Raw genomic sequence first — 21,159 nt, forward strand, 5'->3', positions numbered from 1 at the left:
CCCCCAAAAAGGCACAATGGCAATATCTTGCTGGATGCAGACGGACACATAATCCACATAGATTTTGGGTTCATCCTCTCCAGCTCACCCCGGAATCTCGGCTTTGAGACATCAGCCTTCAAACTCACCTCTGAGTTTGTCGATGTAAGTTGGCAGTGGGTGGAAGGGAGAGAGAACTCCTGCCTTGTTTTTTGTCTGCAGTTCTTTGCGAGAAGTTTCTTGGATCAAGCAGTTTTTGAATATTCTAAAGAAGGGGCAGGGAGGACAGGAAGAAGCAGCCTGTGGCCAAGAGGTCTAGTTAAGGCGCATTTCTTATTTATGCTCCTTTGAAGCCGAGGAGGTTGGTCAACCCACACGCTGTCTCAGGCGCAGGCAGCCTTTTGCTGAAGCAATCCCATTGAAAGAAATGAATCTCCTCATGGAGGAGAGGGCTATCGATGGCTGCTAGCCCGGAGAAGAGGAGGTTAAGGGGTGATATGATAGCCATGTTCAAATATATAAAAGGATGTCACATAGAGGAGGGAGAAAGGTTGTTTTCTGCTGCTCCAGAGAAGCGGACACGGAGCAATGGATCCAAACTACAAGAAAGAAGATTCCACCTAAACATTAGGAAGAACTTCCTGACAGTAAGAGCTGTTTGACAGTGGAATTTGCTGCCAAGGAGTGTGGTGGAGTCTCCTCCTTTGGAGGTCTTTAAGCAGAGGCTTGACAACCATATGTCAGGAGTGCTCTGATGGTGTTTCCTGCTTGGCAGGGGGTGGGACTCGATGGCCCTTGGGGTCTCTCCCAACTCTAGGATTCTATGCCTGATGCTTCTGAACCCCATTTGCTAGAAACGGTAGGAAGGGAGAGTTGCCCTTGGCTCATGTCCTGCTTGCAGGATTCGCACGGGCATCTGGTCGGCCACTGTGAGGATAGGCTGCTGGACTAGTGGGCCTGATCCAGCAGACTCTTCTAGTGCTATTTGTGGGGTCCTATTGCGGTTGCTCGAGAGCAAGCAGGCAGGACTCCGACCTGCCTTTTGCAGGCTTTATTTTGACGCAAACTATTTACAGTGAAGGGACGCGGGTGGCGCTGTGGGTTGAACCACAGAGCCTAGGACTTGCCGATCAGAAGGTCGGCGGTTCGAATCCCCGCGATGGGGTGAGCTCCTGTTGCTCGGTCCCTGCTCCTGCCACCCTAGCAGCTCAAAAGCACCTCAAAGTGCAAGTAGATAAATAGGTACCGCTCCGGCGGGAAGGTAAACGGCGTTTCCGTGCGCTGCTCCGGTTCACCAGAAGCGGCTTAGTCATGCTGGCCACATGACCCGGAAGCTGTGCGCCGTCTCCCTTGGCCAATAAAGCGAGATGAGTGCCGCAAACCCCAGAGTCGGCCACGACTGGACCTAATGGTCAGGCGTCCCTTTACCCTTTACCTATTTACAGTGAAGAGCGTCATAAGTTCATGTCTGGCTCAATCGCTAGCAGAATCCAGGAGTGGTCGGTTTTTGTACCTCCCCCAGCATAAAAGTCATGTCACCCCCAGCCTTTTCCACCCCTCCCTGCGCCGAAGACTACTGCGCAGAATGGGCGACGGCAAGGGCATGCCTCCCCCCTCTCCGGCTTGCTCAGGTGCAATGTTAAGGCTCTCCCTAGCATCCTCTGGTCTTTGCACCTCTTCTCCACTGGAGGTGGGGCTTTCCTCCTCCCCGGAAGAGGAACTACTTCGCAAGATTTTCGGAGGCTCCCTGTAACACAACTGCCCCTCCATCTCTTGTCTCTGAGCCGATGGCAGTTCCCTGACAGCTATTATTATTAACAATAATAATAATTTATTATTTATACCCCAGCCACTCTGGGCGGCTCCCAACAGAATATTTCTAGGGTTTGCCAGTTTTTTGCATGCATGAAAGCTTTAAGCCTCCCAGTCCTTAGGGAGATCTCTGCAATCTCCTCCCTGTTCCTCCAGCCCTTCTTTGGACGCCCATCTTGAACTTTCCTCCTTCCCCCTTGCCCCCTTTCAGGTCATGGGAGGCTTGGATGGCGACATGTTCAACTATTACAAGATGCTGATGCTGCAAGGCCTCATCGCCGCTCGGAAGCACATGGATAAAGTCGTCCAGATTGTGGAGATAATGCAACAAGGTAGCTTTTGTGGGTTTGGGGGTACCTGGGCAGCTTTGGGGTTTCATTTTTTTTTATGATATTTATTGGAATTTTACAGACAATAAAAGGTTACAAGATCAAAAATAAAAAATAATAATAAAAGAAAAAGAGATACAAAAATACAAAAACAAAACACAAATAAGAAAAAATTAAAAAAGAAATCAATATTTTCATGTCTTATATTTCATTTACTTGTTTCCTGACCTCCTCACACCACCCTTTTTTGTATTCCAGTTCACATAGTTAATTCAGCAAATCCTTACCCTCTATCATTTATCTTTACTCAATATCTTAACCTATTAAAACTATATATTTTAAACCATTGTCAATCCGTATTCACATATTCTTGTTAATCTTTTTACCAAAACCGCTTATTTTCAATCCAACATCCCTTTAACATTCATTAATTTTACAGTATTTCTGCAAGTAGTCTTTAAATTTCTTCCAGTCTTCTTCCACCACCTCTTCTCCCTGATCTCTGATTCTGCCAGTCATTTCTGGGGTTTCAGGCCAGGCCGCCAGGTCACAAACAGTCCCGCCCCAAGCCAGTAGAGTGTCTCTTCCACCACATATGAGAGGCTCCCGGTCCACCCATCCACAAAGGGGCACCTGCACGGCCAGCCCCAGGATTGCTGGGACGCTGCAAAGGGTTCTGGGAACACCGGTCTCCAAACCCACCTGGGTGGTTTTCTCCCAGCGCACACACAAACTCAGGTTGTCGTCTGATTTCAAAGAGCCGCCTTAGCTGTTGAGCCCGCCACCCGGTCACGTGGTCCTAAATAACCCCGTAACACAGGCGCCCTCTTGACAGAAGTGCAAGGAAACTTGTAAGCCGCTTTAATCAGCGGCCTAAAGGAGGCACAGGCCTTTTAGAAAGGACAGGGCTTTTTCTGTTTCTCTTAAAAAAGTAACCAGAGCGCTTGTTATCAGTTTGTCCTGCAGGTTGCCAGTCTTGCTTGGGCGAAACGCAGGAGAGTCATGCCCCCGCAGTAGCTCAGGTCATCAGTGAGTGTCGAGAGCAGCGTATTCGGATAAGTTGCTAGTCCATAAGAAAGTAACACAACTGCCTTGCTTGATCAGGTCCGCCTGGTCTGGTGTTCTTTTTGCCGCAAGAGGCTGGCACCCCTCTCTGGAAGTAGTTCCCAGAGACAGTGACGGCCAGCCCCTTTATTTATACCCGACCTCTGCAGCACCTGGCATGTGGAGGAAGACTGCTCCTGAGCTTTCGGGCTTCCCTTTAGCTACCTACTGCAAACAGCAGCTGTTGGTGCTTTTATCCTCCGTGAATGGCGTAATTCCCGCAGGGTGTTTCTCCCCCTTTTTTAAAAGCTTACCCCTTCCCCAGAAGATTTCAGTGGCCTGTTGGAGCAAGGCAGTTCAAGGCTTCCAAAAAAGGGCACCGCCGGTACAGCCTTCCCGCCCCCCTCTACGAAAAATGGGCTGCAATTGGGCAGAAGAGCAGGGTCGCGAGAGTGCCTGTTTTGCATAGTTCTGCGGGGTATTGTTTGGCATTTACCATGAATGAGCCAGTTTTAAAGCCCACGACACAGCCTTCGCTTTCCAGGCAGTAACCCACGCCATCGAGTCGAATGGTGGCTATAGAGGGGCCTTCATAGTGGTGGCGCCACCCTTTATGGGTGGACACAGTGGGAGGCAATCATGTTGCCCCCCCCCATCATAACAATACTCAGATATAGAAACTCAGATATATATGCTAGGTCAGGCACCCCCAACCTGCGGCCCTCCAGTTGTCCTACAACTCCCATGATCCCTAGCTAACAGGACCAGGGGTCAGGGATGATGGGAATTGTAGTCCAAAACATCTGGAGGGCCCGAAGGTTGGAGATGCCTGTGCTAGGTGCTAAACAACAGCTTACCGTATTTTTCGCTCTATAAGACTCACTTTTTCTCTCCTAAAAAGTAAGGGGAAATGTGTGTGCGTCTTATGGAGCAAATGTAGGCTGCGCAGCTATCCCAGAAGCCAGAACAGCAAGAGGGATTGCTGCTTTCACTGCGCAGCGATCCCTCTTGCTGTTCTGGCTTCTGGGATTCAGATTTTTTTCCCCTTGTTTTCCTCCTCCAAAAATTAGGCACGTCTTATGGTCTGGTGCGTCTTATAGAGAGAAAAATATGGTGAGCTGTGGTTGCAGTCGCCATCATGGAGTAATAATAATAATAATTTTATCATTATTTCTGTGCCATCCATCTGGCTGGGATGCCTGAGCCACTCTGTCTATTCTCCCGGGGGTTGGACTGGATGCTCTCTGGGGCCCCTCCCAACTCGACCATTCATTGAGTCTTTGTTGAGATTCCTGTGCGTGAGGGGCTCGGAACGTATTCCCTGCGTAAGGGGGCGGGGACACCTGCAATTTTATCATTTCGTTCTCTTTGTAAAGCGCTTGGAGGGTTCAGGCAGTGCGTAAACCTTGCGAGATTAAATAAGACAAACACTTCCCAGCCTTCCCGGCAGACAGAGGAGAGCTGGATCGTGTCCTCTCCGCAGTGGCGCCACGCTCCTTGGGCCAACTTGGGGCTCCAGAAGGCGCTGACTCTCCCCTCTCTCTCTCTCCGCAGGCTCCCAGCTGCCCTGTTTCCACGGCTCCAGCACCATCCGCAACCTGAAGGAGCGATTCCACATGAACATGACAGAGGAGCAGCTCCAGCTCTTGATCGAGCAGATGGTGGACGGCAGCATGCGCTCCATCACCACCAAGCTCTACGACGGCTTCCAGTACCTCACCAACGGCATCATGTGACCGCCTGCCGCGCTCCCCAGACATGCCGGCGAAACCACCCGGCCCCCCCATCTACCCCCACCACAGCCAGAGACCCTCACAAAGTCCTTGCCGGAGGGAGCTGGATGGCGGAAGTAGGGAAGGAACCGAGGAGCTGCCTTCCTCCCGAGGCGTCTCTCGAACGCAGCGCCCCTTTTTGCCGGATTCTTTTAGACACTGATGGGGGCCGGGGTGTAGGTTGGGGGCTTCGGAGTGGGGGAGAAGGACCTCTCGAACTAAGCCAGAGACGCTTTACTCTCTTCCCATGCGAAATTTTGAAGGATCATGTAGGAAAGAAAACCTTGAGATCTTTGCTTTTCTTCCCCCAAGAAAAGCAACGAGCGAAAGGACGGAGCCTTTGTTCTCTGGACGTCAGAAAGTCACACACGAAGAAGAACCATGTTTTGCCCTTGTCCTCATCGTCGCCATCCTTCCTCTTCCCCGGCCCCCGAAACTCGAAAATCATTTATTTCAGTATTATACCTCGTCTTTGTCCTCTGAACTGTCACTCTCTCGCAACAATCCCGCAAATGTTTTATGGGCCCAGGGAAGAACAGGAGTGGGTTGGATGGGGTTTTTTGGGGGTGAATGGGGAATGGAGAGAGAGAGAGAGATGGACCTTTGCAACAGCTCCGGGAAATCATGCATTTCTGAGCCTCCCGTTTCCAAGACCCCCTTTTCTTCCTCACTTCTCAAATGTCCCCCTCCCCTTCCACCCCACTTCCCAACCCATGCATGTTTCTTTCCGTTGGTGTGCGTGTGCGTTTCTGTCGAGACAATTAAACTCCCCGCCATCACCAAACCCCTGTATTATTTCCTGCACAAGTTTCATGCAAAGGCGCCACCGTTTGCGAGTTGCACAAAGGCCGGTGTTTTCATGATTCCACACCGCTTCTCGTCTAGAGCACAGTTTTGGGGGTGGGAATTGGCTGCCGGTGGGGCGGGAGAGCACTCAGCCTTTGCCACCACCACCACCCTGTCCCCACAGTGGGAGTTCTGTCTTGCACCTCTTTCTACTTTCAATATATATATATATATTTTCTTACACCATCCATGGCATGGGAAGCATCTGCTGAGCATTTGGCAATACTAGTTGCAGAGCTTTTTTTAACTGTTCCCTTAGTTCGTGTTGCGTTGAAATCTCCTTAGCACTGCTGCAGAAAACCTCTTGCCGCTTTACGTCCTGCCACAACCTCCTTAGAGAACGAAAACATTTCTTTTCTTCCTGGGTGTATTTAGTTCACTTATTTCCCACTGGGCAGCCAATCTCTCTCTCTCTCTCTCTCTCTCTCTCTCTCTCTCTCTCTCTCTCTCTCTCTCTCATAGCCATCTAGAGTATTCCTCTCCCCCAAGTATCTTCTTCTCTCCTCCCTCTTTCCCCCCTCTTTAACAAGTTGCCCCAGTTTACAGCTCCCAGCATAGTGCAGCCGAGACGGGGCCTGCTCCCAGGGAGCCCCACGCCTCTAGGGTTCCCAAGGGTCAGCGTTCCCTTCTTTGGCCGAGCCGAGTTTTGCCCTCCTGCCCAGTCCTCTGGGTCTTAGTGCCTTCTCCTCCATCTCTCGCGATCGCAAACACGCTGGGATCTGGCACCTCTTCGAAAGCGGCCATCATTGAGCCTGGGAGGTGTTGCAAATGGGACACAGCTCCCTGGAGACATGAATGTGTTTTTTTTGCAATATGAATTTTAGAAACGTGTGTGTGTGTGTGTAGGGTGGAGCTGTCCTTTGCCCCCTTCCCCCTTTAAAAAAAGAAAAGTTACGTGGTTCTGTTGCGGGAGGAAAGCGAACACATTTCCATGTATTCAAATATGAAATTCTGGTTTTTTGGGGGGGAGGCAATGCCATGTGAATGTGGGGGGCGTGCATTTGTGTGTCCGATACCTCATTGCGTGAGGTTTTTGTGTTGGTTTTTTTTTGCTTTTCCTTCCCTGTCCAAACTTTTGGCTGGCCTCTTCCCCCAAATCTCCTTTCCCGCATATGATTTCCCCATGCTATACCAAGTGTGTGTACATAGCACTTAAAATCATGCCGTACTTAAAAAAAGAAAAGAGCAAAGAAATATTTTTTATTTTTTACAAGAGACCCTATATTGAGTGGAACGGAGCTTGGAAATTGCTGCATAAAATGCAAAGAGGTGGTAGCAGACATTCCTTTTCTCTGTATAAAAAATGTGTGCGCTGTTTTTAAATGTGCAGGTTCACCTAGCCCTTTTTTTTAATTTAAAAAAAAAAAGATTAAAGGGGGGTGGGCGGGGGGGGAGGTGTCAGTCTTGATGCAGCAAACTGCGTTATCGCAGGCATCTGTTCAGAAACATCTGGACAGGGGCGGGGGGAGATGGCAGCATCAGGTCTGCAAGGGGCGGGTGATTTAACAAGTCTCTTCCCCCACCCCAATAAGCCCATGCTCAGGTGTGTGTTTGTGTGTGAATTCCTCCCCCCAGTGGCAAATTCTATTTACACCTTCTGTTTACAAAGTTTTTGGTGGTCTTCGCAGCAGAGCAGCTTGTCATTCTCTCGCCCCCCCCCCCCCATTTTTAAAATCTGAACTAAGGTAACAAGAAACACAATCTCAAAAAGATTCTTTCACGGTGGGTGCTGTCTGCTTTCATCTGTCGCATCTGTCAGTTCCTTCTTGTTAGATAACCCCTTTTTTTAGGTAGGGGGCTTCACAGTCATCCTCAGCCACTGTCTGGAAGGGGGAGAACACCGGGGGGGGAGAGAGACAGGGCAAGGAAGTGTGCACCTTTTTAAAAACCTGCATCCACACGCAAAAGCAGAAATGGGGAGGAATTATTATTTTTTGGTACCCTCCTAACCTTATAATCGTACAGGTTTTGGGCAGCGTTGACTGAATCTGGTAGAAAAGTGATGTGTTATGAATGCCTTTGTGAAAAGCACGGTTTTAAAGGAGGGAGAAATTTAGCAGTGTTTTGTCGTAACAACGGCTACATAAATCCCTCTTCCCCTTGTGTGTGTTCCCGCGAGGAACTTACGAGCCGCCGCGCCTTTTCTGTGCCTGGAAGCCTCCGAATGACTGTAGCAGCTTTGCTTCCTGCTCTCTTTCTGTGACGGTGCCTGCTGCGTGCAGCGCCTTTTTCGGAGCCTCGTGGATGACTTCCTGCAGCAACAGAGAATGCGACGAGCATGCAGGGAAACGGATAGCAAGTGGGTCGGGAGCAGCTGTCAAAAGCAGTCACTACTACAGTCACCAGGAGACTTCCGGGCACCCAGTGGCTAACGGGTGCTTGCGTGAACCAGTTTATTGAGATCCCAAATAGGTGGCTGTTTCTCCCAGCACCCTCTTGATTTGAATGATCTGAACGAGGTCTTTTAGGGCAGGTAGCAGGAAGTCACAGGTCTGAATTATGGCTGAACTGGGCTGTCAGCAAATGAGACAGGCTTCTCTGCCAGCAAGGGTCGAGAGGCTTATCACTGTTCATAACACCAACCCTACAAAAGTGGGGGAGAGCTGTAGGAAGAGGGTAAGCCATTAACAAGCGAGGAAGCAAGCAGTCTCTCTTAAAATGCGTTACAGGTTTCATTTTACACATGCGCGCCCCACCAGCCCCGTTAAAAGTCCTCCCCCATTTTCAGGAGAGTTGCTGATGGCTTCCAAAATGTTTGTGCATGACCATTTTGTGTGTGTGTGCGTGCGTTTTTCTTTTTCTTTTCCTTCCTTCATTCTTTCTTTCCCTAGTTGGTAAGGATGGGCCAAAACTCCAAAATAAAAATCTATGAAATGAACTTAACATTTCTAATAAAAATGTCCTTTTTTATAAATATATATATACATATGTAAAGAAGAAGAAGAAAAAAAATGCAAGCCGAATATTTGCAGAGAAGTTGTTGACCTCTGTCTCATTTCTTTGGGGGATGAATACAATCTTTGTGAACAAAGGGTGTGTTTGCGGGGAGGTAATTCCGTGGCTGCGGTGCTAGTGATAGTGGCTCTGGTGGCGATTGGCTGAGCTGCCCTGATGTCACCAAAAGGGAGAAGCAGGTGCGGTCACTGATTCTGAAGTGCCTGTGGTGGTTCTCCATCGCTCCACGCTCTGGGAGATTTCCCGTGGGTTTTAAGAGCAGAATCGACCCTCTTCTAAAAGGGGCGAGCGGCTGGCAGAGTCTTGCCATGGGCATCTAAAGGGGATTGCAGGAGGGCCCCAGAAAGCAGAGTGTAGCGGTCAAGTGGTCAAAGTCTCAGAGCGTAGCCTTACGAAAATGTCGGAGGAATGAGCCAAGAAGGTCCTGGCCGGATTGGAGAGGGAAAGGAAGGCTTGGTGTTTTGTACTGCTTTTAAATGAATGGCTCAGCCATTTGCCTTCCATCTGCAGACTTTATTTTGTCATTTGGTAAAGCCATACTTTTTTAACTGGAGAGAGGGCAGTCATTAATTTTAAAAACATAAATAGATAGGTGGGGTTCTTGGGGAGGCCAAAAACACTTTTTGTGGGGCTGGATACAGTCTGTGCAGCACAGGTTAGCCATCCCAATCTAGGGGCCTATCCCTTCCAAACATCAAAGTTGTTCATCCAGCTGAACTCTTGCCGTCGCACTGTAACTTAAAACTGCAGCCCTGAAAAACATGGCTGCCGCAAAAATGTTAGTCCTCCATTTAACTGCATTGAACTAAACCACAGCCTTTGGCATTTCAATCAAGAAATGCTGACCCCTTTGCAAAGACGTGCATCTATTTAAGCTGCTACTTATGAAGTAGGAACTCCATCAAAGAAAAGGAAAGATATATCTAGCCTTTGCGTTTGGTTCTTTCCCCTCTTTTCCTGACTTCCTCTGAGCTAATCAGTACCAGACAAACTTGAAAGCCATGATATCACCTCATTCCCTTCCTAGAGCAAGTAGGGGGTCCATCCTTTGCCATGGGGCTCTGGGAAATGATGCCATTGCTCATATGGGGGGAAAAGTACTTGTGCTGTGATGTGTTTGCCCTCCAGCACACCACACAACATCTCCCACACACTGCCAGGGAAAATATATTCTCCTGTGCATCCATCAGTGCTTGGGACACAAAGTCAGCCATGCTGACGTAATTAACACTTATTCAAAAAGGTGAAATGTCTGATGCGATGAAGGAAGAGATCCTCCTAAAAGCTGTCCTGACCTTGACTGCCAACAGTGTGGGCTTAACCCTTTTCAGGGTATCTGGAACCTGGTGAGGTCTGTGGAAGGCAAACACAATTTCCCAGCAATTCTTCCACATTCTCTCAAGATCCACACATGCAGCAATGTCATTGCCTTATTCCAGGAGTAGGCAAACTAAGGCCAGGGGGGCCGGATCCGGCCCAATCGCTTTCTAAATCTGGCCCACAGACAGTCTGGGAATCAGTGGTTTTTTACATGAGTAGAATGTGCCCTTTTATTTAAAATGCATTTCTGGGTTATTTGTGGGGCACAGGAATTCATTCACTTTTACCCCCAAAATATAGTCTGGCCCCCTGCTGAAAAAGTTTGCTGACCCCTGCCTTAGTCTGATGGGGAGTCTAGGGATATACTGAATATTTAAATAGGAACATAGAAAGTTGCCGGCTGGGATTGTGGCGGAGCCAGTGACCTGGACTAACATTGATGCATCAAAATAATCCCATGGATGTCTTAAGAGAGAATTTTCTAAAAATGCAACATTGATGGTATCTAACACCTTGGAAACTGTCGTGAAGATGTACAAAAGTGTTCCAAGCAACTTCTGGAGGTGTGGAGACAAATCGGGCACTTTCTATCACATGCGGTGGCTATGTAAGAAAATCCAGGCATTTTGGGCGAGTGTCCACTTAGAATTACAAAAAATGATAAAGATTTCCTTTAAGAGGAAACCAGAAGCTTATCTTCTGGGGACTACAGATTCGGATATCCCGCAAAAAATGAAAGGTATCTTTTATACGCTACAGTGGCAGCAAGAGTTCTTATCGCTACAAAATGGAAGAGTGATGAAATTAATGAATGGATCCAAAAGCTAACAGATTATGCGGAGTTAGACAGTTTATCAGAAAGAATAAAGAACAAACCAAAACAGGAATTCGTCTCAAAATGGGAAGTTTTCAAAGTTTATTTGAAAAACAATTACAGCAGTTTAAACTCTGTCGCAGCACGAATAATTTCAGTAGTAGCTTTAAGAAAGATATGAGACCTAAGATAAACCAGTAATTAGTTAATTTAAGAAAAAAGAGTGTACTGGCAACAAATAATATATAATTGAAATAAGGAATAGGGACGCAGGTGGCGCTGTGGGTTAAACCACAGAGCCTAGGACCTGCTGATCAGAAGGTTGGTGGTTCGAATCCCCGCGACGGGGTGAGCTCCCGTTGCTCGGTCCCAGCTCCTGCCAACCTAGCAGTTTGAAAGAACATCAAAGTGCAAGTAGATAAATAGGTACCGCTCCGGCAGGAAGGTAAACGGCATTTCCATGCACTGCTCTGGTTCACCAGAAGCGGCTTAGTCATGCTGGCCACATGACCCGGAAGCTGGACACTGGCTCCCTTGGCCAATAAAGCGAGATGAGCGCCGCAACCCCAGAGTCGGTCACGACTGGACCTGATGGTCAGGGGTCCCTTTAAGGAATAGGCGGGAGGTCGGGTCTATAGTCCAAGGGCCAATTTTTGCTTTATTGATTTGTAATTAAATGATTATCACTGTTTTTATTTGTATTTTTGTTCTGTTTTTTTCCTTTTTTGGTGTATCAGAAAACAAAACAAAAGCCCCATGCAGTTAAACGTTCACAGGACTGCGTGCCCTCCCCGCCTTCCATTATTTCAAAGTTCACATAATTACCTTTTTTGAGTCTCCTAACCCGCCGCTGCGATTCACCTTTTGCCCAGGAGAGGGCAGCCTTGCATAAGCGCCTCGCCCGCAGCTGCGCGCCTTCGCCTTTCTGCTCCACCAGGGGGCGCCTGCGAAACTCACCACCACCACCACCTTTCCTTGCCATTTCAATGCAAAACTTCAACCACTCCACCCCTTAGCCAGCCTTGCAAAAAAAAAAAAAAGCAAACCTCGATTTCACAGCTTACCTGTCTCTGCCTGCCTGCCTTCCTGCCTTCCTCCTCCTCCTCCTTCTCCTGGCCCAACCCATCTTGCAGAGGAAGAGGGCGATCAGGTCAGGAATGTTTTGAAGGGAGCAGTTGATTTCGCTCGCTCTCTTTCCTCCCCTCCCCCTCCTCCAGCCCATCCACTTTGGGAGCACTTTCGCTTTGCTGGGGAGAAAGTGCCCCCAACTCCCGAGGAGAACTTTCCCTGCGCCTGGCAAAAGGAGTTTGCAACGCCGCCGCGGTGAGTTTCTGATGGGCGCCACCTGCAAGTCCCAGTAAGAATCAGGAATTGCCTGCGCGGGTGAAGATCTTGCAGACCAGATCCCACCATGGTGAGTGTTTTCGCTTTTCCTTAGAAACAGATTCTGGATCTTCTGCCTTTCCAACCCCCCCCCCTTCCTCGTTTTCCTCCCTCCTCCTTTCGTTGGGTCAAGTTGAGCGCCCAGCCAATTTCCCTCCAGCCCCCCCCCGAAAAAGTCGGATCAAGTTTCTTTTTCCTCTCTTTCCGCAGCAAATCCTGAACTTCTTTTAATTTTCTTTCTCGCCTCCCTATTAAAAAAAAATAGGCCCCGATTCTCATGTTCAACTTGTTCGCAGGACGTTCCGGTCCTAAAATGCGCGCCTGAATTAAATTAATGTGCATCTTGACAGTAGATCTTAGTTAGGGACACTTCTAGAAAGAAAGTTGAAATGGGCCGATTTCGATTTAGCCTCCGATTTAGCAACAGGTGACCCTCAGAATTGGGGTTCTTTAAAAATCACAGCCGGCGTGGAACGAATGCAGTTATATTTTACAGCACAATCCTATGTACTGTCTACACAGAAGCGAGTCCCACTACATTCAGTGGAGTTTACTCCTAAATAAGAATGTGTATTCTTATTCAAATCATTGACGGTAGATCTTAGCTGTTGGGGGGAAATGTTTCTATTGTTTCAAAAAGGTATTGTTTGGAAATGGAAATAATCTTTGCAATTTAAGAGAGGGGACAATTTTTCAAACAGTATGGAGGCAACTGCTTTCAAGTCCCCCGGATGCACTTTTGATATAATTTTAATTGATAGGTGCTTAAATTTCATTGGAATGCCTTCTGTCTCAAGGTCTGTCTTTAGATTTTCCCAACAAATTCAGGCTCCATGGCATATCCTTCAGTCGATATTTTTGCGCTGCGTTTATACCATACATTTAAAGCTAGCACAGAGAGAGAGAGTGAAATAATCCTGGGAAATATACTTTACTCCTTACTGCTCTATAGTTCCCAGCATCCTTTACGAGCTACATTTCCTTGGATTTTTAAGAGTAGGAAAATGTGCTTTCATTAATGAATAATAATAATAATAATTTTTTATTTATATCCCGCCCTCCCCAGCCGAAGCCGGGCTCAGAATGAAGAGTTCTCCAGAACCTTAAAATAAAAAACTTGTTCTTTTGTCACATTTTAGTTGGCCTAATCATCTTCCTCTTTCCCCGGGGGCTTCCTTAAACTGAGGCTGAATCACCTTCCGAATTGCAGCTTAGAGAAACTTCAGATCAGAAATAGCTGAAGAAGGCTTTAGGTTTCCTATCGGAGCAGTTGGCACTGGGGCGGGAAGTTTCCCTCTTGCAGTTTTAGAAACAGCCCGAGAGAGGTGATAATCCAGAAAAGACCCTATCCCTCCTGGCTTTTCTTGTGGGCTAGTGAACTGCCCATCAAATTGATGGCTGGCATACTTCTGCCCTCCAGTTTCCCCTATTTACCAGGAAGAGTTCCTGTTTTCTGAGCCCCGTTCCTGGTAAATCGCTGTTTATTTTTGGTGGCGGCTTTTTAGAACAAAGTTGTGAATGCTTAACCCGTCACCCCTCCGCTTAATAACTTAACCCACACCCCTATAACCCAATAACTGCCTATCTACATAGTTGTTGCTGAAATAATAATAATGTTTCAAAGCTTCCAGAACCCCGGCATATGAGAGTATGTATTCCACAGAGTGCTGCCTTTGACTGAATCAGATCACTGATTCTTGAATTGCATGGGGTTGGACTAGATCCCTTGGGATCCCTCCCAACTCTACAATCCTATGATTGGTCCATGCAAAATCAGTGTTACTTACAATGGCTGGCAGCTGATCTCCTGAGTTTCTGACAGGGGTCTTTCCTAGGGAAATGCTTGTCGTTGAACCTGATCTACCATTGAGTTGCAGTCATTTCCCTAAAAATAAAGCGAGAGGCTAGTCCTCATTGTTCTGAAGAAAGGACTGATTTAAACAGGAACAGAGGGAACTGCTTTACAGTCACACCTCAGGTTGAATATGCTTCAGGTTGAGTGCTTTTGGGTGGCGCTCCGCGGTGACCTGGAAGTAACGGAACGCATTACTTCTGGGTTTTGCCACTCGCACATGCGCAGACAGTCAAAATGACGTCACACGCATGCACAGAAGCGGTGAATCACGACCCGCGCATGCGTAGATGCGCAGTCGCAGGTTGTGTTCGCTTCAGGATGCGAACAAGGCTCTGAAATGGATCCCATTCGCATCCTGAGGTACCACTGTATTAGGGTGTGGAACTTTATTTCTTCAGTTTTTTTCAGTGAGGAGTCTTAAAAATATGTTTTTGGTTGTGAGGGATTCAAATTATTGTTTTTGCGAATGGACGACATTTAGCTTGGCAAATCTACATTTGATGAAGAAGCACATAATTTGCTTTCGGGAAGCCAAAGAATTTTCACTTTACCTTTTGAAAATGTCAGGTAATGCTAAATAACAAGAAGAGGAGGAGAACTTCAGTCGTTTTCAATAATTTCTGTGCAATTCTGCACACATATTACTTTTGAAGCAAAACTAAATTATATCAATTCAACCAAAATTTCTGGAATTCCCAAGTCATGCTACAGCTTTTTAGCAGCGTTCATTTTTGGAAGTTGAAAGCTAAAAAATCCAACACACCCTCCTGCTGTCGTCGCTCACTACTGTCAACACTGACAGGCAGCGTTTCCTGGGGACACAAGGAGCCTCTCTCTCTGCCCTACCAGGGGATGCCAGTAGGGACTGAAGCTGGGAGGGCAGAGATCCTCACCAATAGGGGCAGGCCTGTAGCTCCACGGTAGAGCGTCTGCTTTGCATCCGATCAGAAGGTCGGCGGTTCGAATCCCTGCGACGGGGTGAGCTCCCGTTGCTCAGTCCCTGCTCCTGCCAACCTAGCAGTTCGAAAGCACGTCAAAGTGCAAGTAGATAAATAGGTACCGCTCCGGCGGGAAGGTAAACGGCGTTTCCATGCGCTGCTCTGGTTTCGCCAGAAGCGGCATAGTCATGCTGGCCACATGACCCGGAAGCTGTACGCCGGCTCCCTCGGCCAGTAAAGCGAGATGAGCGCCGCAACCCCAGAGTCGGTCAAGACTGGACCTAATGGTCAGGGGTCCCTTTACCTTATACCAGGTGAGATGGGGAGGGGCATGAAAAAGACTCCCTGTCTGAAACGCTGGAGAGCTGCTGCCAGTCAGTGTGAACAGTATTGTGCTAGATGGGCCCCAGTGGTCTGACTCCGTAGAAGGCAGCCTCCTGCGTTTGTACACAATTCAGCCCTCTGTTCAGAACCATGAGGACTAGAATCTTGCTTAGTTTTTAGGGGATTGGCTGGAGCACCTGGGAATGTCCCTGGCCTGAAACCCCGGAGAGCCGCTGGCAGTCAGTGCAGACAATACTGTGCTAGATGGGCTGGTGGCCTGACAAGGCAACTTCCTGGGAATTTGTGGGCATCCCCGTGGGTTTGCCGCAAGGATTCGCGCACCGGAGGCGACGCAGTCTTGCGTGCGGATGCATCAGCAAGTGAGGGAGCCACTGGGACCGATGGCAAGCCATGTGTGCGCCCCACCAAGTCTCAGTTTCCAGCCACATGGTGCGTGGTTTGGGATGCGGTCAGGGGAAAAACAACGCTGTCCAGGGTTGTATAGACTGCGGAGAGAATAATTGGGTGCACTCTTCCCACCTTGGATCAAATCGATGCTTCCAGGTGCCATAAGAAAGCTGCAGAGATAGTGCAGGATAGTGCGCACCCCGGAAATGATCTCTTTCAGCTTCTGCCTTCTGGAAGAAAGTACAGGGTTATAAAGAATAGGACTAGCTGCCTGGGAAACAGTTTCTATCCAAATGCGATTTTGGTTTTAAATGGAGTCTCTATGGGAGTTATTGCATTTAATTATGGGGTATCAGGACGTGGGTGGCACTGTGGGTTAAACCACAGAGCCTAGGACTTGCCGATCAGAAGGTCGGCGGTTCGAATCCCCGTGATGGGGTGAGCTCCCGTTACTCGGTCTCAGCTCCTGCCCACCTAGCAGTTCGAAAGCACATCAAAGTGCAAGTAGATAAATAGGTTCCGCTTCGGCGGGAAGGTAAACGGCGTTTCCATGCGCTGCTCTGGTTCGCCAGAAGCGGCCACATGACCCGGAAGCTGTACACCGGCTCCCTCGGCCAATTAAGCGAGATGAGCGCCACAACCCCAGAGTCGGCCACGACTGGACCTAATGGTCAGGGGTCCCTTTACCTTTATCTTAACCAGGCTGGGATAGCAGGCTTGTTGGTTTTTGAATGTTGTTGTTTTTTTCTTTTCAATTTCGTTGTTCTGTATGGGACAATGACGATAAAGATTCTCGTATCGTATGGGTGGGAGGCAACTATGAGGAAGCGAGATTGTACTATGCCCTTGCGACTCTGTTTAGCTCCCTTTCCCCCTGAGTGAAGCAAACCCCTCGTAGCCATGCCAGCGGAGTTAATGGTTAACTTCTTCTGCGGGGGTGTGATTCTGACACCCTATGTGGGTGTGTTTAGAAGTGGGTGGGGAAATCCCTTGTGCCACCCTGCCCAGCAGAGCCCTTGCAGGAAAAATTAGGCAGGACCAGGCTTGATGGAGAAGCCTTTGGAATGCCCCCCCGGGGGGGGGCACTGAATCAGCCTCTTTGGTTCCTCCTCTCTCCCATCCTCCCCCCCCACGTGCTTCATTTATTCCTTCCCCCACAACTAGGTGACCATGCACGAAGCCAGCCCAGGTCTGATTCAGCGGGGCGAGGCCTTCTCGCTACCGGTGGGTGATGTCAGCTTGCTTGAGGTTGCCTTCTACACTTCCTGTTTCCCGAGAGGTGATACTCTGGGTGACCCATAGGCAATTTGGCCTCCTTGGGTCAGGGATCGTGCCCACGTTTGTTTGGGTTTTTTTAACGCAAAGAAAGAAAAACTACATTTTGATTCTGTTGTAAACAAAATCTGCCCTTTTCCCCTTTTGGGGTATCCAAAAGCCCGTATAGAGTCCTTACTTCTTTTTACTTCTGTGCTTAAACAGGTAAATCTACTCCTGAGTAAGCTTCCTTTAACAAGGAAACTGCAAAGGGGGGGTGTTTGCTAAAGGTACCCCCCCATCTCACTTTCCTATGTGTGGTTATTTTAATTCCTAAAATAGGCTTAATATTCCTATTCAAGTACAGTGGTATCTGTAGTTTACAGACGCTTCAGGTTACAGACTCCGCTAACCCAGAAATAGTGCTCCAGGTTAAGAACTTTGCTTCAGGATGAGAACTGAAATTGTGCAGTGGCGACAAGGCAGCAGCAGGAGGCTCCATTAGCTAAAGCAGTACCTCATGTTAAGAACAGTTTCAGGTTAAGAACGGATCTCCAGAACGAATTAAGTTCTTAACCCGAGGTACCACTGTACAAAAAAATTGTTCAGTTGTTCACTTTTGTATTCCTTTTAAATCACTTCTTTTCTGGGAAAGGTCCCCGAAAGAAATTGGGGGGCCCACACTCCATCCCATACCCTGGAATCCCAACTCCCACATTTAAAGCACCCCAAACAATCTTGGGAACTGTAGTTTGTTTGCCATGCTGGCAGCTGAGAATTGGACGACAGCAATATCTGGGGGGCCACAAATGTTCCTCTTGAGGGCCATGGGGCTATCCTCCCGAGGCCTGACAAGGAAGGAAAAGAGCTGGTCACATGCAGATGTTTCAGTAAGGGGGTTCCTGTCCAGAGGGGGCAACAAGGAATATTGGGCATAGGGGCCGAGAGTCTTCCAGTGTCCTGGAGTTTCGCAGGCAAATGTGGTGGGGAGAATGCCAGCGATAAAGGCAGAAAGGTGATTGTTACCCACATTTGTTAAGCAGAACCTCCATGTCTTCCCGCAGTATACCAGATGACATATCAGCCCCCGTGGAAGTAGGTTGTGCAGGCGCTGGGTGTTAAATCATTGCAGTCTACAGATGTCGTCAGGGTGGAGCTGTGTTTGCACGGCAAATAACGCCTTACATTCCTTCCACGCAGGCCTGGAATTTGGAGGGAAGGACACTTCAGACTCTGAATTCCTCTGCCGTGGTTCGGAAACGGTTTTCGTGGCACAAGTTTGCAGTCTCCAGCTGGAGACGGGGTCTCATGTCCCGGAATGCTTTTGTGGCAGAAGAGCGGGTGGTCGAATTTGTTTTGGTGTTCGCCCCATCGGTATCACTGCCAAACTCTTTCACCTGGGAGTTTTCCCCCTGAGGCGGAAAGGGAATCTTGGAGACTCCCAAGCAGAGTTAATGAGCGAGCAGGTCATTAATGACGGAGGAGCAGGTTTCGCAACCGAGACAGAGAGTTCCGCGCCCAAGTTGCGCGGAAGGAAATAAGGGGTTGCAGGCTCGAAAGGGAAGAAACTATGGAGGCCCAGTGTGCTTTGGGAAGGGAAGACGACTTGATGATCATATTGTTACACATTCACAGTGGTACCTCGGTTTAAGAACAGCCTGGGTTACGAACTACAGTCATACCTTGGGTTACAGACCCTTCGGGTTGCGCACTGCGCCGAACCCAGAAGTACTGGAATGGGTTCCGGGTTCTGGTGCTTGTGCATGCGCAGAAGTGCCAAATTGCACTTTGCGCATGCGCAGAAGCGCCAAATCGCAACCCGCGTGTGCACAGACATGGCGCTGTGGGTTGCGGACGCTGCGGGTTGTGAGCGTGCTTCCCGCACGGATCACGTTCGCAACCCCGAGCGTCCACAGTACAGTGGTGCCTCGCAAGACGAAATTAATTCGTTCCGCAAGTCTCTTCGTCTTGCGGTTTTTTCGTCTTGCGATGCACGGTTTCCCATAGGAATGCATTGAAAATCAATTAATGCGTTCCTAGGGAAACCGCCTTCAGACCAGGTCCGGGGACAGTCTGTCCCCGGACCTCTTCTGAAGGCTGGGGGGGGGGGGACAAGGGCTTTTCTTCCCACCCCCAGCATTTTTAAAAACCCTGGGACAGCGGAGGACTTCTCCGCTGTCCGGGGCGATTTAAAAGCCCCTGGGAAGGCAGGCAGGGGGGACAAAGACTTTCGCCCCCTGCCCGCCTTCAGAAGGTGTTCCCGCCCCCCGCCCCACTTCGGAACAGCTTTCCGAAGTGGGGCGGCTGGGGCAGGTGTCCCCGCCCCCCCCCCGCCCCACTTCGGAACAGCTTTCCGAAGTGGGGCGGCTGGGCCAGGTGTCCCCGCCCCCCTCCCCACTTCGGAAAAGCTTTCCGAAGTGGGGCGGATGGGGCAGCTGTTCCCGCCCCCCCTCCCCCCTTCGGAACAGCGTTCCGAAGTGGGGCGGCTGGGGCAGCTGTTCCCGCCCCCCCTCCCCCCTTCGGAACAGCGTTCCGAAGTGGGGCGGCTGGGGCAGCTGTTCCCGCCCCCCCTCCCCCCTTCGGAACAGCGTTCCGAAGTGGGGCGGCTGGGGCAGCTGTTCCCGCCCCCCCTCCCCCCTTCGGAACAGCGTTCCGAAGTGGGGCGGCTGGGGCAGCTGTTCCCGCCCCCCCTCCCCCCTTCGGAACAGCGTTCCGAAGTGGGGCGGCTGGGGCAGCTGTTCCCGCCCCCCCTCCCCCCTTCGGAACAGCGTTCCGAAGTGGGGCGGCTGGGGCAGATGTTCCCGCCCCCCCTCCCCCCTTCGGAACAGCGTTCCGAAGTGGGGCGGCTGGGGCAGATGTTCCCGCCCCCCGCTTCGGAACAGCGTTTTAAAATGCTGGGGGTCGGCAGCGAACGCTCCCGACCCCCAGCATTTTAAAATCTCCCCGGGACAGGGGGAGATTTTAAAATGCTGGGGGTCGGCAGCGCTTCGCTCCCGCCCGCCAGCATTTTAAGATCGCCCGGGGCAGGCGGGGGGGGAAGGCAGGCGGGGGGGAGCAAAGACTTTTGCCCCCCGCCGGCCTTCAGAAGAGGTCCTCTTCTGAAGGCCGGCTGTGGGCGAAAGTCTTTGCTCCCGACCGCCAGCATTTCTCTATGGGCTTTCGTCTTGCGATGCAAGCCCATAGGGAAATTCGTCTTGCGAAGCGCCTCCAAAACAGAAAACCCTTTCGTCTTGCGGGTTTTCCGTCTTGCGAGGCATTCGTCTTGCGGGGTACCACTGTATTCGGTTTACAAACTCTGCAAAACCGGAAGTGGTGTCCCAGTTTGTGAACTTTACCTCGCTCTAAGAACAGAAGCCGAATGGTGGAAGGGCACCGGTGGCGGGAGGCCTCATTAGGGAAAGTGCGCCTCAGCTAAAGAACGGTTTTGGTTCAAGAACGGACTTCTGGAATGGATTAAGCTTTTCCATTAGTCGCAGCTTAGGATCCAGTACAGATCAAGCATGTCTCTGTGTCTCCTGCTTCCAACCTGCTTCCAGCTCAGCTGTCACTCACTAGAGACACTTCAGTGGAGAGCTATGATCATTGCCTTACAAATAAACTTGTCTGACTAGTTCAGCGATAGAATCTTCTGTTGATAAACCTCACTGTGGAGAGGACCCCAAGAATTGGGAGGAACTCAGGGCATCATCCAGACTCCCCCCTCCCAAAACCCCACCACCATCCCTATAACAATCTGTACATTTACTCAGAAATACGTCCTCTTGAGTTCAATGGGGCAGGCTTACTCCCAAGCGAGTGCTGCATAGGATTTTATCCTGAATTTCCAAATGGAAAAGTTTGGGAGCTAAAGGGAGTCTCGGTCTGTTGTTGTTTAGTTGTTTAGTCGTGTCCGCCTCTTCGTGACCCCCTGGACCAGAGCACGCCAGGCACTCCTGTCTTCCACTGCCTCCCGCAGTTTGGTCAGACTCATGCTGGGAGCTTTGCGAACACTGTCCCACCATATTGTCCTTTGTCGTCCCCTTCTCCTTGTGCCCTCCATCTTTCCCAGCATCAGGGTCTTTTCCAGGGAGTCTTCTCTCCTCATAAGGTGGCCAAAGTCTTGGAGCCTCAGCTTCAGGATCTGTCC

General features: G+C 49.7%; 2 protein-coding genes across 6 annotated transcripts in view; both read left to right on the forward strand.

The window, feature by feature from the left end:
* The window catches only part of PI4KB (phosphatidylinositol 4-kinase beta), a 52,076-nt gene extending 43,416 nt beyond the window's left edge, over window positions 1–8,660 (forward strand). For 2 of the 4 annotated variants that reach the window (XM_081173519.1, XM_081173520.1), the window contains 4 exons: window positions 12–144; window positions 2,003–2,123; window positions 3,075–3,149; window positions 4,719–8,660. In XM_081173519.1, coding sequence (XP_081029645.1) covers window positions 12–144; window positions 2,003–2,123; window positions 3,075–3,149; window positions 4,719–4,900 — 511 coding nt within the window. In that variant the 3' untranslated portion in view covers window positions 4,901–8,660. The remainder of the gene's footprint in view (window positions 1–11; window positions 145–2,002; window positions 2,124–3,074; window positions 3,150–4,718) is intronic. The other 2 variants (XM_081173521.1, XM_081173522.1) reach the window with 1 other exon arrangement.
* A 3,308-nt stretch (window positions 8,661–11,968) lies between these two features.
* The window catches only part of LOC308575068 (unconventional myosin-Ie-like), a 56,125-nt gene continuing 46,934 nt past the window's right edge, over window positions 11,969–21,159 (forward strand). Inside the window, exon 1 of one of the 2 annotated variants that reach the window (XM_081173500.1) lies at window positions 11,969–12,285. In XM_081173500.1, coding sequence (XP_081029626.1) covers window positions 12,283–12,285 — 3 coding nt within the window. In that variant the 5' untranslated portion in view covers window positions 11,969–12,282. The remainder of the gene's footprint in view (window positions 12,286–21,159) is intronic. The other variant, XM_081173498.1, reaches the window with a different exon arrangement.

Source organism: Podarcis bocagei (genome assembly GCF_964188305.1).
Source record: "Podarcis bocagei genome assembly, chromosome: 16".
In the NCBI taxonomy this organism is placed as follows: Eukaryota; Metazoa; Chordata; class Lepidosauria; order Squamata; family Lacertidae; genus Podarcis; species Podarcis bocagei.